Genomic DNA, 18216 nt, shown 5'->3' with positions numbered 1-18216 from the left:
TTTGTATATGTGGCTATGTGTTGTGTTTTATAGTAAAAAAAATAACAAACCCGTGATGTATCTTTTAATATCCTCTTGGTCCACAAATATTGCTTTGAAACTGCTGAAAAGAAAACAATTACGCCACCCTATCTTGTCTTATGAGCTGGATCCAAATTTTATATATTTTAAATATATTAAATAATATAATAATTAAATATTAAACTAGAAATAAAAAAAATCACGTGTGACATAAAGTCACAAAAAGTGGCCATTTGAAATTCCTAAAAGTGACTCGTGAGGTTTTTTTTTTCGTGGGTTCCACAACTCAAATGATTCCAGTTCATAATTTGAAATCTACATGGCTGCTAACGAATTTCATATAATATAATTTTATATATATTAAATTTTTATAATTAATTAAATATTATATTATATTTACGTGCATAGTTAACTCGTAATTTTAGCACCGATGACTAGTACGTTATTACTCGACTCATGTACCACTTTCGGTTTTTCGAGCGCACTTTCGTACGTTTAGAAAACTAGCCTTTTACGTTTAGTGACTCGTACCCTTATAAAAATAATAGATTTACATAATGAAAACAATCCCACTCAAAATGTAACTTTATTCATTTGAGCGTTTTGGTCATTTACTTCTATAAATCAGTGACTCATTGTTTATAAAAATATATTATTTTAAATCAGGACGTTTTTATGACTAAGTTAAAATATATATTTTTATTTAGAATTTTAAATTGGTGTGTAATATATATGTTTGAAATATTTATCTAATGATATAATATCTAGCCTTTATAAAACTAATTATATTTCAAGTTCATTTTTATTTTGTTTTAGAAAAATGTTACAATACATAACGTTTTAATATTAATCGTATTACTAAGCGAATGTTCTATCGCATACTTAACTAATTTAAAAACATATATATTTAGTGAACCTGTTTTAAATATAAGCTGCGAGTTTTCTATATTTATTTAACAAACAATATTCCAGCTTACATTTATTTAATCAAGGATGTTCTAACAAGTCAAGTTCTATTATATCGAAAAGTATTTTCGTACATTTGCAAATAGATCAATCAAGTATTATGAAATTCAACCCTCCACTAACTTCTGTCTAACTCTCGAAACTTGATAATTTGTTCTTATTGTAATTTCACTTTACCATTTTCCGAATATTGTTAAAATGGAAAGATTTCTTAAATCAAAGTGGACCTCTCAACAGAGACTTGTAATCATAATTCAATGTATCAGATAATTCAATCATTTGATCTTATCTTCTAATTTCATCGATGAACATATTGAAACAATTACGTCCATGTAAAATATTATACATTTAATACTTTGTTAATGTTTTCAAGTTATATATATATATATACACATATACATATATAATCATAACCGTTCATTTACTAGTTCATGAATAGTCAGAGTTTGGTCGAGGTTAAATGAATGTATGAACATAGTTTAAAGTTCTTGAGATTTAAGTTAACAAACTTTGCTTATCGTGTCGGGAACATATAAATATTAAAGTTTAATTTTGGTCAGAAATTTCCGGGTCGTCACAAAACACCGATTCAACTTTCTCGGTCCACCGTTTCAATCCGATTGGTCCTTCGGTCCCATCAAATTCTGAAGGTTTGCAGGCAGTGAATTACTTGTAGGAGCATCGATTTCTTGCAGCGTTAGCTGTATTGCTAGATTCAGAGTTATTGTTGGTATGTAACGCGGCCTGTACCGCGGCTTTGTTTGAAGCAAGAAAGGCACGAAATTCCTCTTCGCTCATATTCAAGGTGTGTCGAGTAGTCGGTGCCATTTCCTTCAAAATAGTCAAATGAAACAAGTTAATCATACAGAATATTAAGAGTAGTCAATAGTATCTCGTAGCATAATATGAACTCATTTATAAAAGCTTTTTCTTCATATTAGCGTTTTATAAGTTTAAATTCGGGTACTACCTACCCGTTAAGTTCATACTTAGTAGCTAATATACAATTCAACTACTACAATTCCATATGAAAAATTGATTATAATAATATATCACATACAAATATTCTTCAAACTTACAACTTCGCTATATTACATATAACATGAAATATAGTACACTATGATACAGGACAGTTTTGAAGATAAATCTAGTTAATACGCAAGTTGTTCAGCAAAGGAAATAAAGACACGTAATTCATAAGTCCAGAAACAAGTCATGCATTCTGGTTTTACTAAGACGACTTCCCATCCTTGGTCTTGAGAAAAATAACCGTTATGACCATTGGCTAGGCAGCATGTTGTAATGTCGTCAAAAGGACGAGGGTTTCATAATGTCCAACAGCCCCGTAATAATCTAAAAACCTTGTTTCTCACCCCAACTACTGAATCCATCACTTGTGGGAAAGTTTTATTTAATAGCTGCAATCCGATGTTCTTTTTCTCACTTTGGTAAGAAGCGAACATCAATAACCCATAAGCATAACATGCTTCTTTATGTTGCATGTTAGAAGCTCTTTCTAATTCACAAAATCCTATGTTGGGATATGTTGAGTCAAAATAGGTTCTTAACCCGTAGCGTAAAATTGCATTTGGGTTCCCCGCATATAACGCTTTAAAGAAAACACGGCGTAACTTAAAGTCTCCCCAATGTGATATACCCCACCTATCAAAGGAAAGCCTTTTATAAAATAAGGCATTTCTGGAAAGTCTTTCAAATGTTTGACAAGTTAATTTCGCCATAACTAAATGTGCTAATGAATTCTGACCGACTCTAGACAAGATTTCCTCAATTATATCCTCTGGTAGGTCTTCTAAAATATTCGGTTGTCTACCCTTAACATCCATTTTGTTTTTATACTGTAAAATAGACAAGGATTAGATTCGTAATAACAAACAATACAAGCAATTTTTACATAGAACATAAAAGTACAAGCACACTACAATACATTTATTACACAACATGCTTACACCCCTCTAATCTGAATCACTGGTTTCTTCTTCTTCGCACTTGGTTCTTTTTCCTAATCTTCTGGGGATATATGATGTTCCTCTAATACGAGTCGTCATTTTCCACATTGGTTTAGAAAAACCTGGTGGTTTAGAGGTTCCCGGGTTATTGTCACGATATTAAAAATACGGGTGTTGACGGTACATATAAAGTTCATCGGGGTCGGAATCAGATTTCTCTATTTTGATGCCTTTTCCCTTATTATTTTCTTTTACCTCATTAAATTGGGTCGGGGTAATTTCTATAACATCATCGGAATCCTCATCAGGATCCGATTCATCAAAAAATTGGTAATTTTCCCAATATTTTGCTTCCTTAGCGGAAACACCATTGACCATTATTAACTTTGGTCCATTGGTTGAGGATTTTCTTTTATTTGACCGGTTTTCTGTAGTTCCTACTATTCCCCCTCCGGAACCTCTTCTTCTTCCGGTTCCTCTTCTTCTGGTTCCTCTTCTTCCGGTTGCGTTTTCTCTTCTTCCGGTTCCGTTTCCTCTTCTTTCGGTTCTTCGGGAACTTGTGAATCTTGCCAATATATATTCGACTCTTTGTTATTATTAGGTGAGTCAATGGGATTTGTGCTAGAGGTAGACATCTATCACACAATATCAAACATGTTAAGAGATTAATATATCACATAATATTTACATGTTAATAATATATAGTTTTCAACAAAAATGTTAAGCAATCATTTTTAAAGAAAACACGGTCGAAGTCCAGACTCACTAATACATCCTAACAAACTCGGTAAGACACACTAATGCAAATTTTCTGGTTCTCTAAGACCAACGCTCGGATACCAACTGAAATGTCCCATTCATATTGATTATAAACGTTCTATATTAATTGATTTCGTTGCGAGGTTTTGACCTCTATATGAGACGTTTTTCAAAGACTGCATTAATTTTTAAAACAACCATAACCTTTATTTTATCAATAAAGGTTTTAAAAATATTACGTAGATTATCAAATAATGATAATCTAAAATATACTATTTACACACGATCATTACATAATGGTTTACAATAGAAATATATTACATCGACATATGTTTCTTGAATGCAGTTTTTACACAATATCATACAAACATGGACTCCAAATCTTGTCCTTATTTTAGTATGCAACAGCGGAAGCTCTTAGTATTCACCTGAGAATAAACATGCTTTAGACGTCAACAAAAATGTTGGTGAGTTATAGGTTTAACCTATATATATCAAATCGTAACAATAGACCACAAGATTTCATATTTCAATACACATCCCATACATAGAGATAAAAATCATTCATATGGTGAACACCTGGTAACTGACATTAACAAGATGCATATATAAGAATATCCCCATCATTCCGGGACACCCTTCGGATATGATATAAATTTCGAAGTACTAAAGCATCCGGTACTTTGGATGGGGTTTGTTAGGCCCAATAGATCTATCTTTAGGATTCACGTCAATTAGGGTGTCTGTTCCCTAATTCTTAGATTACCAGACTTAATAAAAAGGGGCATATTCGATTTCGATAATTCAACCATAGAATGTAGTTTCAAGTACTTGTGTCTATTTTGTAAATCACTTATAAAACCTGCATGTATTCTCATCCCAAAAATATTAGATTTTAAAAGTGGGACTATAACTCACTTTCACAGATATTTCCTTCCTCGGAAATAAGACTTGGCCACGGATCGATTCACGAACCTATACAAATATGTACACATATATCAAAGTATGATCAAAATATAATTACAACCATTTTTATTATGTTTTAAAGATTTGAGTGTATTAAGTCAGTTGTCCTCGTTAGTGACCTACAACTAGTTGTCCACAGTTAGATGTACAGAAATAAATCGATATATATTATCTTGAATCAATCCACGGCCCAGTGTATACACGTCTCAAGCTAAATCACAACTCAAAGTATATATATTTTTGGAATCAACCTCAACCCTGTATAGCTAACTCCAACATTACTGCATATAGAGGGTCTATGGTTGTTCCAAATAATATATATATATGGGTCGATATGATATGTCAAAACATTTGCATACGTGTCTATGGTATCCCAAGATTACATAATATATTAGAATACATGTATAATACAATATAAGTTAGCTAGGATATGATTTGTATAGATTTGTTAAAGATTTCCCGTAGCTAAAAAGATCAAAAATATCCAATCTTGTTTTACCCATAACTTCTACATTTTAAATCCGTTTTGAGTGAATCAAATTGCTATGGTTTCATATTGAACTCTAATTTAAGAATCTAAACATAAAAAGTATAGGTTTATAGTCGAAAATTTAAGTTACATGTCAATTACTAAAGAGGTAGTCATTTCCGTCGAAAGAACGACATCTTGATGACCATTTTGAAAAACATACTTTCACTTTGAGTTTAACCAAGATTTTTGAATATGGTTTCATGTTCATATGAAAAATCATTTTCCCAGAAGAACAACTTTTAAATCAAAGTTTATCATAGTTTTTAATTATCCAAACCAAAACAGCCCCCGGTTTCACTATGACGGCGTATATCCGATTTTATGGTGTTCATCGTGTTTCCAGGTTTTAAATCATTAAGTTAGCATATCATATAGATATAGAACATGTGTTTAGTTGATTTTAAAAGTCAAGTTAGAAGGATTAACTTTTGTTTGCGAACAAGTTTAGAATTAACTAAACTATGTTCTAGTGATTACAAGTTTATACCTTCGAATAAGATAGCTTTATATGTATGAATCGAATGATGTTATGAACATCATTACTACCTCAAGTTTTCTGGATAAAACTACTAGAAATGAGAAAAATGGATCTAGCTTCAAAGGATCCTTGGATGGCTTGAAAGTTCTTGAAGCAGAATCATGACACGAAAACAGTTCAAGTAAGATTTTCACTCGAAATAAGATTGTTATAGTTGTAGAAATTGAATCAAAGTTTGAATATGAATATTACCTTGAATTAGAAAGATAACCTACTGTAAATAACAAAGGTTCCTTGATCTTAGATGATTACTTGAAATGGATTAGAAAGCTTGGAAGTAGACTTGCAAACTTGGAAGTATTCTTGATTTTTATGAAACTATACTTATGGAATTTATGAAGAACACTTAGAACTTGAAGATGGAACTTGAGAGAGATTAATTAGATGAAGAAAATTGAAGAATGAAAGTGTTTGTAGGTGTTTTTGGTCATTGGTATATGGATTAGATATAAAGGACATGTAATTTTGTTTTCATGTAAATAAGTCATGAATGATTACTAATATTTATGTAATTTTATGAGATATTTCATGCTAGTTGCCAAATGATGGTTCCCACATGTGTTAGGTGACTCACATGGGCTCCTAATAGCTGATCATTGGAGTGTATATACCAATAGTACATACATCTAAAAGCCATGTATTGTACGAGTACGAATACGGGTGCATACGAGTAGAATTGTTGATGAAACTGGACGAGGATGTAATTGTAAGCATTTTTGTTAAGTAGAAGTACTTTGATATGTATCTTGAAGTCTTTCAAAAGTATAAGAATACATATCAAAACACAACATGTATATACATTCTAATGGAGTCGTTAAGTCTTCGTTAGTCGTACATGTAAGTGTTGTTTTGAAACCTTTAAGTTAACGATCTCAATTAATGTTGTTAACCCAATGTTATCATGATATTATGATGTATGAATATCTCTTAATATGATATATACATTAAAATATCGTTACAACGATAATCGTTACATATAAGTCTCGTTTCGTAATTCTTGAGTTAGTAGTCTTGTTTTTACATATGTAGTTCATTGTTAACACACTTAATGATATATTTAAATATCATTTTATCATGTTAAATATAGTGTATCAATATCTTAATATGATACATATGTATTTAGTAGACGTTATCATAACGATAATCGTTATATATATCATTTCGAGTTTCTTAACTTAGTAATCTCATTTCTTATGTATATCACACATTGTTAATATACTTAGTGAGATACTTACTCATCATAATCTCATGTCAACTATATATATATGTCTATATATACCACAACATGTAGTTTTTACAAATTTGTAACGTTCGTGAATCGCCGGTCAACTTGGGTGATCAATTGTCTATATGAAACTTATTTCATTTAATCAAGTCTTAACAAGTTTGATTGCTTAACACGTTGGAAACATTTAGTCATGTAAATATCAATCTCAATTAATATATATAAACATGGAAAAGTTCGGGTCACTACACCATGAATAAATAAGGTTGTAAAAAAAGAGTGGGATTGGGTATTATTTTGTCGTATAAAAAGATTGACAATCCATGAAATTTGATTATTAACCTGTATAGATTAAAGATAAGGGAGATGTATTTTCACATTCATTTATGATAGATCAGTTTTACTATTATTTCTCAGAATACCCTTTTATATTATCTCTCACCTCCCCCAAATCTTACACATTCAAGGCTATTTTGGCAATTTGTGTAAATATATAATGGATTTATCAGAATGAAAATGAAGTGTAGAAATATGGTGGATCTACCCGAGTATCAGCTCATGTAGAACAAGTCTATAATTTGACATTAGATTTAGATGGATATATAAAAATAGAAAGGCAAAGTCCCTCAACCATCTTTATAATATACTCCATATTTATATAAACCAACAATTCAAGTTAATATATTAGAAACTCAATCTAAATCCTAAATCTAACCCTAAACCCTAAATTTCTAAACCCTAATATCTAAACTCTATAAACCCTAATATCTAAACACCAATAGCTAAAACCTCAACATACGCTCAAAAAACACGATAATTGTTATATATTACTTCTTCGAGCGTTTTTCTGCCAAAATAAAAACATTTATCACAAAGTGTCTACTAAATGTTCGTATCTTCATTCCATCTATAATGTTCGTGAGCAAAGTTTTTTCAAAAAACGAAAAAAAAAAATTTGCTTCCCCCCGATTGGTTACTTCCCTGATCCTACCACTATATATATATATATATATATATATATATATATATATATATATATATATATATATATATATATATATATATATATATATATATATATATATATATATATATAAGCAAGTATTCTATGTAACAATTTGCATTTGTATTGATAAATTGTTATTTCCATTGTCTTTCTTGATTGCATTACTTTTTTGCATTATGTTGCTCTGTTTTTGGCCATGAAATCCATATTATTACATAACTTTTTTTTATTAATATTATTTAACATTTACACGAATTATAATCAGAAACTTAAGTAAAAAAGCAAAAGATACAGATAATACTTGAATTGCAGAATCATTACTGATCCTCATCTTAGTCCTGAATGTGACAATCGACTTCATAGCGCAATCTTTTTCAGCATCTTCTCAATGTCATCGTTGGACAAATTTCCACTCCCAGCAATTACTATACCTTCTTTATTACCATTAGATACCAACTCAGCTGTGACTTTAAGGATGCCATTCACGTCCATGTTAAAGCAAATATTCGCCTTTTCTTGACCAGCAGGTGCAGGTGGAACACCGTAGAGGGTAAATTCATCAAGAAATATGTTGTCCTTTGTTTTGCTGCACTCACCCTGATACACCTTGATTAATAATGATTTTTGATTGTCATACATTGTCATACAAATTTCATCCTTCTTGGTAGGTATTGGTGTGTTTCTCGGGATTATGACACTCATATTCTCTTCGTCACCCTCCACGCCAAGGGACAGAGGTGTCACATCTAAAAGTATGATATCTTTAATAGTTTTGTTGCCATTATCAGTTAGATTTGCAGCCAAGACTGCTGCACCATAAGCCACAGCTTCATCTGCATCAACGCTTTGACAAAGTTGCTTCCAATCAAAAAACTCACGGAGCATGTATTGTACCTTGGGGATGCGAGTCGACCCACCAACAATAACTATATCATCAACATCATTCTTTTGCACATTCGCATCTGTCAAACACATCTCGACTTTCTCAATGCAGGTGTTAAAATAACCAGCATTGAGCTCCTCGAATTTAGCACGAGTGAACTTTGTTGAAAAATCAATTCCATCGTACAGAGCATCAACGTCGATTGACGTTTGAGTTGTTGAAGACAGATCCCTTTTTGCTTGTTCACAAGCAATTTTTAACTTAGCCATTGCTTTTGCATTTGTAGTGATATCTTTCTTTTGCTTTCTCTTGAATTCTTGTACGCAGTATTTGACCATCGCCTTGTCAAAATCCTCTCCTCCTAAATGAGTGTCACCACCCACCGCTTTAACACTAATGGTTCCATCTTTTGTAATAGTCAAAAGAGACACGTCGAATGTCCCCCCACCTAAGTCAAATATGAGGACAGTTTTCTCCTTTGGTTGGTTTCTATCAGCACTTTTGTCTAGACCGTAGGCAATTGCAGCAGCTGTCGGCTCATTAATTAAGCACAAGACATTGAGGCCAGACAGTGTACCAGCATCCTTTGTCGCTTGTCTTTGCTTGTCACTAAAATATGCAGGCACTGTGATTACTGCATCCGTAACTGTTGTTCCCCTTCCAAGGTATGCTTCCGCAGCCACTTTTAATTTTTTCAGAATTCTGGATGAAATTTCTTCAGGTGAAAATTCCTTGTCTATCCCATTGTGTTCAAGAACTATCATCGCCTTATCGGCAGTCCCTTCTATCACCTTAAAAGGCCATGACTTTATGTCTTCTTGTGTTGTGGTATCACTGAATCTGCTTCCCATTAAACGTTTAACATCTGGATAAATTAACAGAATGGATGTGTATGAGGTTTCTTAGATAATATACAATATACAATTGTAATAAATAAATATACTCCCTCCTTTCCAAAATAAATGTCCCTTTTGACTTTCAGAGTCTTTCTTTTTTAAATTTTGACTTTAAATATTTTTATTTGTGCTATATAATATTTGATGAAAATTATATAAATGGATTCGGTTTCAAAATGTGTTTTCATTGGTATAACTTTTATCAAATATTATATAGCACAAAAAATATCTAAAGTCAAAGTTGTCCAAGAAAGGTTTAATAAGTCAAAGCGGGACAGTTACTTTGGGGCAGAGGGAGTATATGCTTTTTGATAAAATAATGACTTACCAAAAACCGTGTTAGTAGCGTTCCTGGTCATTTGATTTTTTGCACCATCACCAACTAAAAGTTCTGTCTCGTTAGCAGCTACACAGGATGGGGTAATTCTTTTACCCTGTTCATTAGGAATGATCTCAACACGGTTGTGCTGATCAAACCAAGCAGCAACACACGAGTATGTGGTTCCAAGATCAATACCAACTGCGGTTGATTTTACTCTTCTTGACATCTTGAAATGCTTAGCTACTGAAAGAAAAAAAAAAAAAAAAAAAAAAAAAAAAAAAAAAGAGAAAATAAATGAATAAAGATATTTTGTGGAAATGGAAAAGAAGAATCACGTGAATTTATTGTTGAAAAGAAAAGGAGATAAACGGAACGAATAGTGGAAATGGAAGAAAAGAATTACCTGAATCTATGTTGAAACAATTAGTGGGTGGCCAAGTTGTACTAGTTTTTTGAAGTTGCTGAATTAATAATAAGCCAAGTTACATTGGTTGAACCAAGTTGACGAATAATTAATTTATGATAACATTACAGAAGGAACTTTCACATTTTAAATTTAATTGTAGACTTGGTCTAACTCTTGTACATGAAGCAGACTTGTAACATCTAGTTTCAAAATTAAAGTCGAACTAACCAATCACCATTCAGAGTACGTGTATATTATTATCTAATAGAGTAAACTAATCTCAGCCAAGTATCTGTAAGAAAACATAGTGGATTGACCTAACCAAAATACAAGTATTTTGGTATTGCTGCATGGGACTGATCTGCATTAGGGCCAACAGTATCTGGTACAACGAGTTAATTGAGTCCACAAAGTGTAAACATGGTCTGTATCCATTAAGAGGTGACAAATTTATCGCTGCACTATTCATGTTTACTTTTGCATATTCCGAGAATAAAAGTCAAAAGTTGCAGGAGGTTGATTCAGTAATTCCCTGGCCAGTATGCATATCAATTATGATGGAACTGAAATTATAAAATTTTGAAAATTCACAACTTGTATTTGTATATGAATTTTTGACAAAAGATATAGTAATACGCTAATAGCAACTTGCAACCAATCACACTGATCATGAATAAGTCGTTGTGTTACCACTAATACTTATATATAAATATATCGTCACTTGAAGCGGTTCAAGTTTCTGTTTCATGATGCAATGTTAATGGCAGTGATTCTATAAATGCAACCATTCCTTTATTTTATCAAGAGATATAGTAGTATTCAAGGTACACCTTCTTGAATTACATAGTAATTAGATGGATTTTCATTCGATTTGAGGCTTTCATCTTTATATTTGCTACTGATCATATGTTTTCAGGTAACAGGATAATTATATGGAGATAAGTCATCCATGCCATCCTCACAAGCTTGTACTAAAATACGCCACCTTCCCGTATTACTGTTGGGGATGTGACCAACTAGGTTTCGGATTGACTTACATATGCATACGAAGTGGTTGCAACTTTTTCCTCCACAAAGAATGTGGAAAACCACAAGCCTTAATCGCATATCCATTTTCTGAAAAGTGCGTTCTTAAATTTCGCGATGGAGGATTAGGGGAAGATTCGCCATGTGACGCATGTGGCAAGAAAGTGAAAAGATTTCACTACAGATGTTTGTGCACATTTCAGAAACGTAATTTGCACCCGTCTTGTTTAAATCATGAAAAGACGTTAGAAGCTGCAAATGGTTTAACCATGACCCTAAAGAAGGCGGCTACTGCAAAGTGTTTGCATTGTGGGACTAAAGATCTTTGGTCAAAGGTTCGAGGGTGGGCTTATGTTTCTTCATGTGGGAGTTATTGTTATCATGTTTCGTGTGTGAGGGAAATAGTAATTAAGAATTGGAGATATGGGTTTTTCACCGGTAAAAGTGATCCTTTTCATACTATTAAACAACAATTTCCAGAAGATGTTGAAAAAATGCATCATGATCAGCTAGTTGTGGCGAGGAAGAAACAGAGTAATAATACAAGGAAGCAGGCGACTGCGATTTTAAGTGTCATTTTTAATGTGATAACTGGAAATCCTATGGGTCTTATTGGTGCTGCTCAAACATATTTCAGTAATTAATTGCATCTCAACTATGTTTATGTGTTCATATTGTTCCAATTAAGCTATTTACGACTACCGCTGGAATGCTAGTTTTGTGTTGATGGTGTTTGGTTTGTCAACTCTTCTGCATAATTTTAAGTAGATAACTAGATTTGGTGATTTAATGAATTGATGCTGGAACATATGCTTATTCTATCATCATTTTCATTAATTTTGGTTATATTTGTGTTTGTTGAAAAGTTTATTTGTAAGTATTTGATATGCCATTGTTTATTTGTAAGGTTTATTTGTGTTTTCTATCTTGTTGCCAACATGTAATCCCAGAACACATGATTAAACTTTCTATTTTAGATTTTATTTCAGTTTGGTTTCTAATTTCTCGTTCTAGTTTCATCTTATTTAACCTAAACTATTGCATAATGTAAGTGACTAAACCACTCATGGCAAACACAGATAAAATTTATTAGATAATCTGGGAGCCAAAATTAATGAATACTTCTGATCAGCTGATTATGAAGTTCGATATTATGGTGCATAGAGAAATATTCATATGAATCCATAATTTGCTTGAGATCTCTACAATCACATGTCATTGTAAGATCCAATCACATGTGATTTTCCCGCGTTTTGATTCAAGAGCTAAGATTTATCCCCTGGTTAGAATTAAGGATGCAGATGAATATTTCCCTATGGTGCATAAGACAAAGTCTGATAACAATGGACCACTGGTGTAACTGAATTTTGTCTTAAAATCTACACATAATTTCAACTGATGGACTAAAAGATACAACTACTTGTCAGTTGTCAACTAGGATTTGTTCAATAGTTTCTTATATACAAGTGTTGTTACATTGACCTTGCTTATGTTGTTTACTTCTTCCGATTGCGTCTGTACTTTATAACCGATGAGGTGATGAGGGTTTTTTTTTTAACGACGAATAATTTTATTAGGAGGGTGATGAAGGGTTGGCGAAAGAAATGGGCATCCATCCAATTCATCATAAATTTCGATTATGATCTTAGTCCATAATCAACAATTACACTAATTAACACACTTTCTAGTAACCAGTGTTCTTGGATTGTTGTGGTATCTCAAAACAAAATTTACTTAACAAATCAAACAAAGTCCAATTATTGTTTTGGGAAAGTGATTACATGATCAAAGGAATATCAGGTCACTAAAAACTATACCGTATACGGCTCCGAAGTCTTTCTATCGCAGAAGATCAAGCTAGTCTCTCACCCCACAGAATTAAACACAAGATTGCTATCTTTCAACATCAACCGAAATAACTATTGTTGATGCATATTTTGTATGGCCGTTGCTGAACGAATAACGTTTATTCTTACATTGTACACCTAGTTTATATACACGCGTGAAACTGATCAGTTATAGGAGCATATGTAACTGTTGGGTTATTCATGTTGATAGGCCCATTAGGGCAACCTAAGTCTAGGTCGTCTATATATATATCAGTTTATGTGTGTCTTTAGGGTCAAGAGATCAGGAGTCTAAACCCTAATTTGGGAGAGCCGCATTCGGCGATCCTGTGCATAGGGGAGATCATGCTCGATCTCCCCTGGCCACCGATGTTTCTCAGTTTAAATCAATTGTAAGTTTAACGTTCATATTAATAATATTGATTTATGTTTGATTCATCGTGTTTATCTCTTCCGTCTTTGATTTTGCTCGTTCATGATTGTTTTTGATCCTTAACCGGACCAACTAATTGGTATCAGAGCTTGTACAACCGAGCTCGTGATTGGATCGAAGGAAAAAGACGTTAATTTTGCTGCAAAATCGTTTTAGATCTCAATAGTTGACTTTTGTTGACTTTTTATGGGTTTTGGAGATCCGGATCGAATTAATAAAAAGTAAAAACGTAGAAAGGTTGGAAATCATGTCGTGAATGTCTATGCAAAATCTCAGGTTCTAATTCGTAGTATTCATCGCGTTATCAATTTTTTAGATTTCGAATTTTTGGATCTGAGATCGAGCATTCTTGAATTTTAGGGTGTTTGTTTGCAAAATCTGAGAATGGGTTAATGTTTACCGGGTCCTAATGCTACTTCCTGCAAATATTTACGCGATTTGGTGAAGATTCGATGAATTTCGTACGAATCAATTAGGGTTTCGGTTTGTGAATTGAAGGGAAGAAGAAGATACAGCAAAAAAAAAAAAAAAACATGAAATTACGGTGGCACATGTGGTAATTCTGTGAACTTTGAATAGTGGGTCCCAAGGTTTATTCCACTTGTCTCTTTGTTCCCCATCAAGAAACAATCTACTCCAATTCATGTTTACAAAATGGGAGTTGATACGTACACCACCTTGTTTTTGCCATACACCACCAAAACAATTATTTAGACAGTTTTTACCCTTCCTTTGAGAAGTTAAGGGGAGTTGGTGGTGAACAAAAGGAAGGGTAAAAATGTTCAAAAAATTTATTTAGTGGTGTATGGCAAAATAGAGGTGGTGTACGGATCACCTCCCGTACAAAATTTTCAGTCGGTTACACCATTCACCAACATGTGAACCGGATAATTTGACCCAGCAACCAGGATCCATAACCGGATCCGACCCAGTATCCAACCCGGATCCACACCCAACCATCTTTAACGGCCGTTAACTATCACAGTTAAATCTTTTAGCGTCGTTAACCTCAGGGACTATCAGTGCAAACTTTTCGAAACTTTTTCAGAATTTTCTTTTTCAGTCCCTCAACTTTCTGAAAGTTTAATTTTCAGCCCCTGAACTTTGCATAATTTACAATTTTAGTCCCTAAAGTTTCAAAGTTTTACATCTTTGGTCCTCAACTTTCGTAAATTTTTCACACAAAGTCCTTAATGTTAACTATTCATTATTTTCATACGAAACCTTTCTATTGTATTATTCACTGAAGAAATAGTGTACAGATTTAATGGACAACCTCCTTGTCCTTTAAACTTATTTAGTAAGTGAGTACGGAAACACTTGTTTTGAGAAGTATTAGTGGGGTAGTCGGGAGCATACGACTATTTATGGGCCAACAACGTTTATTATTATACAATTCTCGATATTCCGCTTTTTAAAGGGAATATGTTTGTTCCAGTTCCTCTTGAAGAAGGAACTGAGGTTGATGTTTCGTGATCATGAGGTACCTATTTGACTTTCTTTGGTAAGTTTGATGGCAATAAAGACTTATTTGAGTTATTAATTGTGGACCGGACTCCTCTATATATTTTGCCTTTACAAGATGCAAGTCAGGAAGAACGTTAGTGCTACGATGTTTAATATGATACAGCTAACACTGAGGGGGAAGATTCTACAGTCTATGATTCTGAGAGAGTCTGTTTGTTTGAAGGTTTTATTAAAGATGTCGATAAGGATCTCAGCTCAGTCTTAGGGGGAATCTTGCTACATTTGTACTATGAGTAACACGTACGAGTTAAAAGAAACTACAGGATGACAATTAGCATTTCGACCTCAATGAGCGGAAAAATTGATGTTCGAAGTTTGGGTTTTCATGTATTCTGGAAGACTTTTGATGGAGCTTGTGATTCACAAGTTTATGGTACTACAGCAGAGATTGGCTGAAGATTGCAAGAGGTGTTTACAATCATTCGCTAGCAACGTCCAAGGGGGAAATTTTTGATGCATATTTTGTATGGCCGTTGCTGAACGAATAACGTTTATTCTTACATTGTACACTTAGTTTATATACACGCGTGAAACTGATCAGTTATTGGAGCATATGTAACTGTTGAGCTATTCATGTTGATAGGCCCATTAGGGAAACCTAAGTCTAGGTCGTCTACATATATCAGTTTATGTGTGTCTTTAGGGTCAAGAGATCAGGAGTCTAAACCCTAATTTGGGAGAGCCGCATTCGGCGATCCTGTGCATAGGGGAGATCATGCTCGATCTCCCCTGGCCACCGATGTTTCTCAGTTTAAATCAATTGTAAGTTTAACGTTCATATTAATAATATTGATTTATGTTTGATTCATCGTGTTTATCTCTTCCGTCTTTGATTTTGCTCGTTCATGGTTGTTTTTGATCCTTAACCGGACCAACAACTATTAAACCATTCCAATTTCAAAAAGAAGAAAAAAATAAAATGAAACAGATGTTGACACTCACTTTCATTCTCTTATATCAAGCAGGTATTTTCAGAGCCCAACCTTTCTCAGCATCTTCTCTATTTCATCCTTGGAAAAATTTCCACTCCGGTCAATTTCTATACTTCTTTGATTAAAAGTTGATTCCAACATTGCAGAGACACACAAAATACCATTGAAACCCATTTTAAAGCATACTGCTACCTTCTGCTCACCTGCACGGCCTGGTGGCACGCCATGGAGAGTGAATTCATCAAGGAAGATGTTGTACTTAGTTTTCTTACTCTCACCCTCATACACTCTGATCTTTATACTTGTTTGATTGTTAAAAAGTGTTTGATAAACAGCTCGCTTCACGAAAGGTATTGGTGTATTCCTCGGGATCAAAACACTCATTATCTCATACTCAACTCTTATGCCAAGGGACAAAGGCTTAACGTCTGAAAGTACCAAATCCGGCAAATTTTGATTGGCGTTACCAGTTAAGTTTGCAGCTAATACTGCTGCACCAAAAGCAACAGCTTCATCCGCATTAATGCTTTTACAAAGTGGTTTCCAATTAAAAGACTCCGTCAACATTTCTTGTACCTTTGGAATCCTAGTCGAGCCACCAACAGGCACTATGTCATCAACATTACTTTTATCTATATTACAGTAAATTAAACAACTTTCTACATGCTCAATGCATTTCTTAAAGTAATTAACATTTAACTCCTCAAACTTTGCCCGTGTAAATTTCATTGTAAAATCAGTTCCCTCATACAAGCAATCAAGTTCAATGGACGTCTGAGTTCTTGACGACAGATCCAGCTTTGCTTTCTCACAAGCAACTTTCAACCTCCCCATCGCTCTTGCATTTTAACTAACATCTTTCTTTTCTCTTTTCTTAAATTCTTGTACACAATAATTTATCGTAGCCTTGTCGAAATCCTCTCCACCCAAATGTGTGTCACCACCTACCGATTTAACATTAATCGTTCCTTCCTTAAATATTGTTAGAAGGGATACATCAAATGTCCCCCCACCTAAGTCAAAAATGAGGACAGTTTTCTCATTTGAGGGTAACCGGGGTAATTATCCACCGTAACTACTGATTAAAAACCTAAATGACATCATTATCTATTTAGATGGACATGATTAAATTAAGGAAACTGATATAACGGTGGAGCTTTTTACACGTGGATCTTTTTAATAGCTAATGATGCATAATATTTTTCTTATTATAGATAAGAGAAATTTGGGGTGCGAATATTTATTTAATTTATATTTATAAATTTAATTTAATTCAGAAGTGAGTTTTTTTTAATTGAGTTTTGTTTAGAGGAAGATGAAGAAATGAAGATGAGGAAGAAGGTCAGGAAAATGACAAAAACACGTTCACATGCACGGCACATGTCGGCACTTCACGAATTTTTGGAATTTACTCTTGCAAAAGGTAATTAGCTACTCATGAATGTTGAAACAACATACAAAACATTAAAGAACAAAATATTAATCATTTGTTATAATTCAGTAGGCTTATAACTACCTTTAGTGATTTGATTCTTGATGTTATAATTCAGTAGGCTTATAAATACCTTTAGTGGTTTGATTCTTGATTAAGAATGCTAATAATGAAGTGTAAGAACAAAGATGATAATGGAGAGAAAGAAAGAAATACTTTGTAAGTGTGAGAAATGGTGCAAGTTTAATGTTTGCATTCATGGCTATTTATAGCAAAAATATCACAAGTTTAGGAAATACAATAATATTACTTTTGTGTATCAATAATTGACTATCCATTTATATATATATTTATATATTATAACACTCCCCATTGGATAGCAATTTTGTTTGTTGAAGATCAACTGTAAGTTACTGCCTCGTTAAAAACCTTGCTAAAGAAAACCCAGTGGGAAAAAACTTTAGCTAAGGGAAAAAGAGTGCAGCATGGAGTTGACTCCCCCTCAAGTAGACATCGCTTCAGTTGTTACATC

General features: G+C 33.3%; 3 protein-coding genes across 3 annotated transcripts; 1 reads left to right on the top strand and 2 right to left on the bottom strand.

Moving 5' to 3' along the window:
* Window positions 1-8166: 8166 nt before the first annotated feature.
* LOC139855468 (heat shock cognate 70 kDa protein-like) lies at window positions 8167-10686 on the bottom strand. The gene is made up of 3 exons (XM_071844694.1): window positions 10485-10686; window positions 10088-10324; window positions 8167-9728 (listed from the first exon to the last, which is right to left on the bottom strand). The coding sequence occupies exons 2-3, from the start codon at window positions 10305-10307 to the stop codon at window positions 8338-8340; spliced, it is 1611 nt and encodes a 536-aa protein (XP_071700795.1). The 5' UTR covers window positions 10308-10324; window positions 10485-10686; the 3' UTR covers window positions 8167-8337.
* Window positions 10687-10837: 151 nt separating this feature from the next.
* Window positions 10838-12157, top strand: LOC139853801 (protein VACUOLELESS GAMETOPHYTES-like). The gene is made up of 2 exons (XM_071843155.1): window positions 10838-11026; window positions 11411-12157. Exons 1-2 carry the CDS (start codon window positions 10838-10840, stop codon window positions 12155-12157), a joined length of 936 nt encoding a protein of 311 aa, XP_071699256.1.
* A 4134-nt stretch (window positions 12158-16291) lies between these two features.
* Window positions 16292-17086, bottom strand: LOC139853800 (chloroplast envelope membrane 70 kDa heat shock-related protein-like). Its single transcript, XM_071843153.1, has one exon. It carries the CDS (start codon window positions 17084-17086, stop codon window positions 16292-16294), a length of 795 nt encoding a protein of 264 aa, XP_071699254.1.
* Window positions 17087-18216: the final 1130 nt, after the last annotated feature.

This window comes from Rutidosis leptorrhynchoides, chromosome 6 (genome assembly GCF_046630445.1).
Source record: "Rutidosis leptorrhynchoides isolate AG116_Rl617_1_P2 chromosome 6, CSIRO_AGI_Rlap_v1, whole genome shotgun sequence".
Classification (NCBI taxonomy): Eukaryota; Viridiplantae; Streptophyta; class Magnoliopsida; order Asterales; family Asteraceae; genus Rutidosis; species Rutidosis leptorrhynchoides.
Note: the sequence above shows the minus strand (reverse complement) of the source record. Positions and strands in the feature narration are given on the sequence as shown.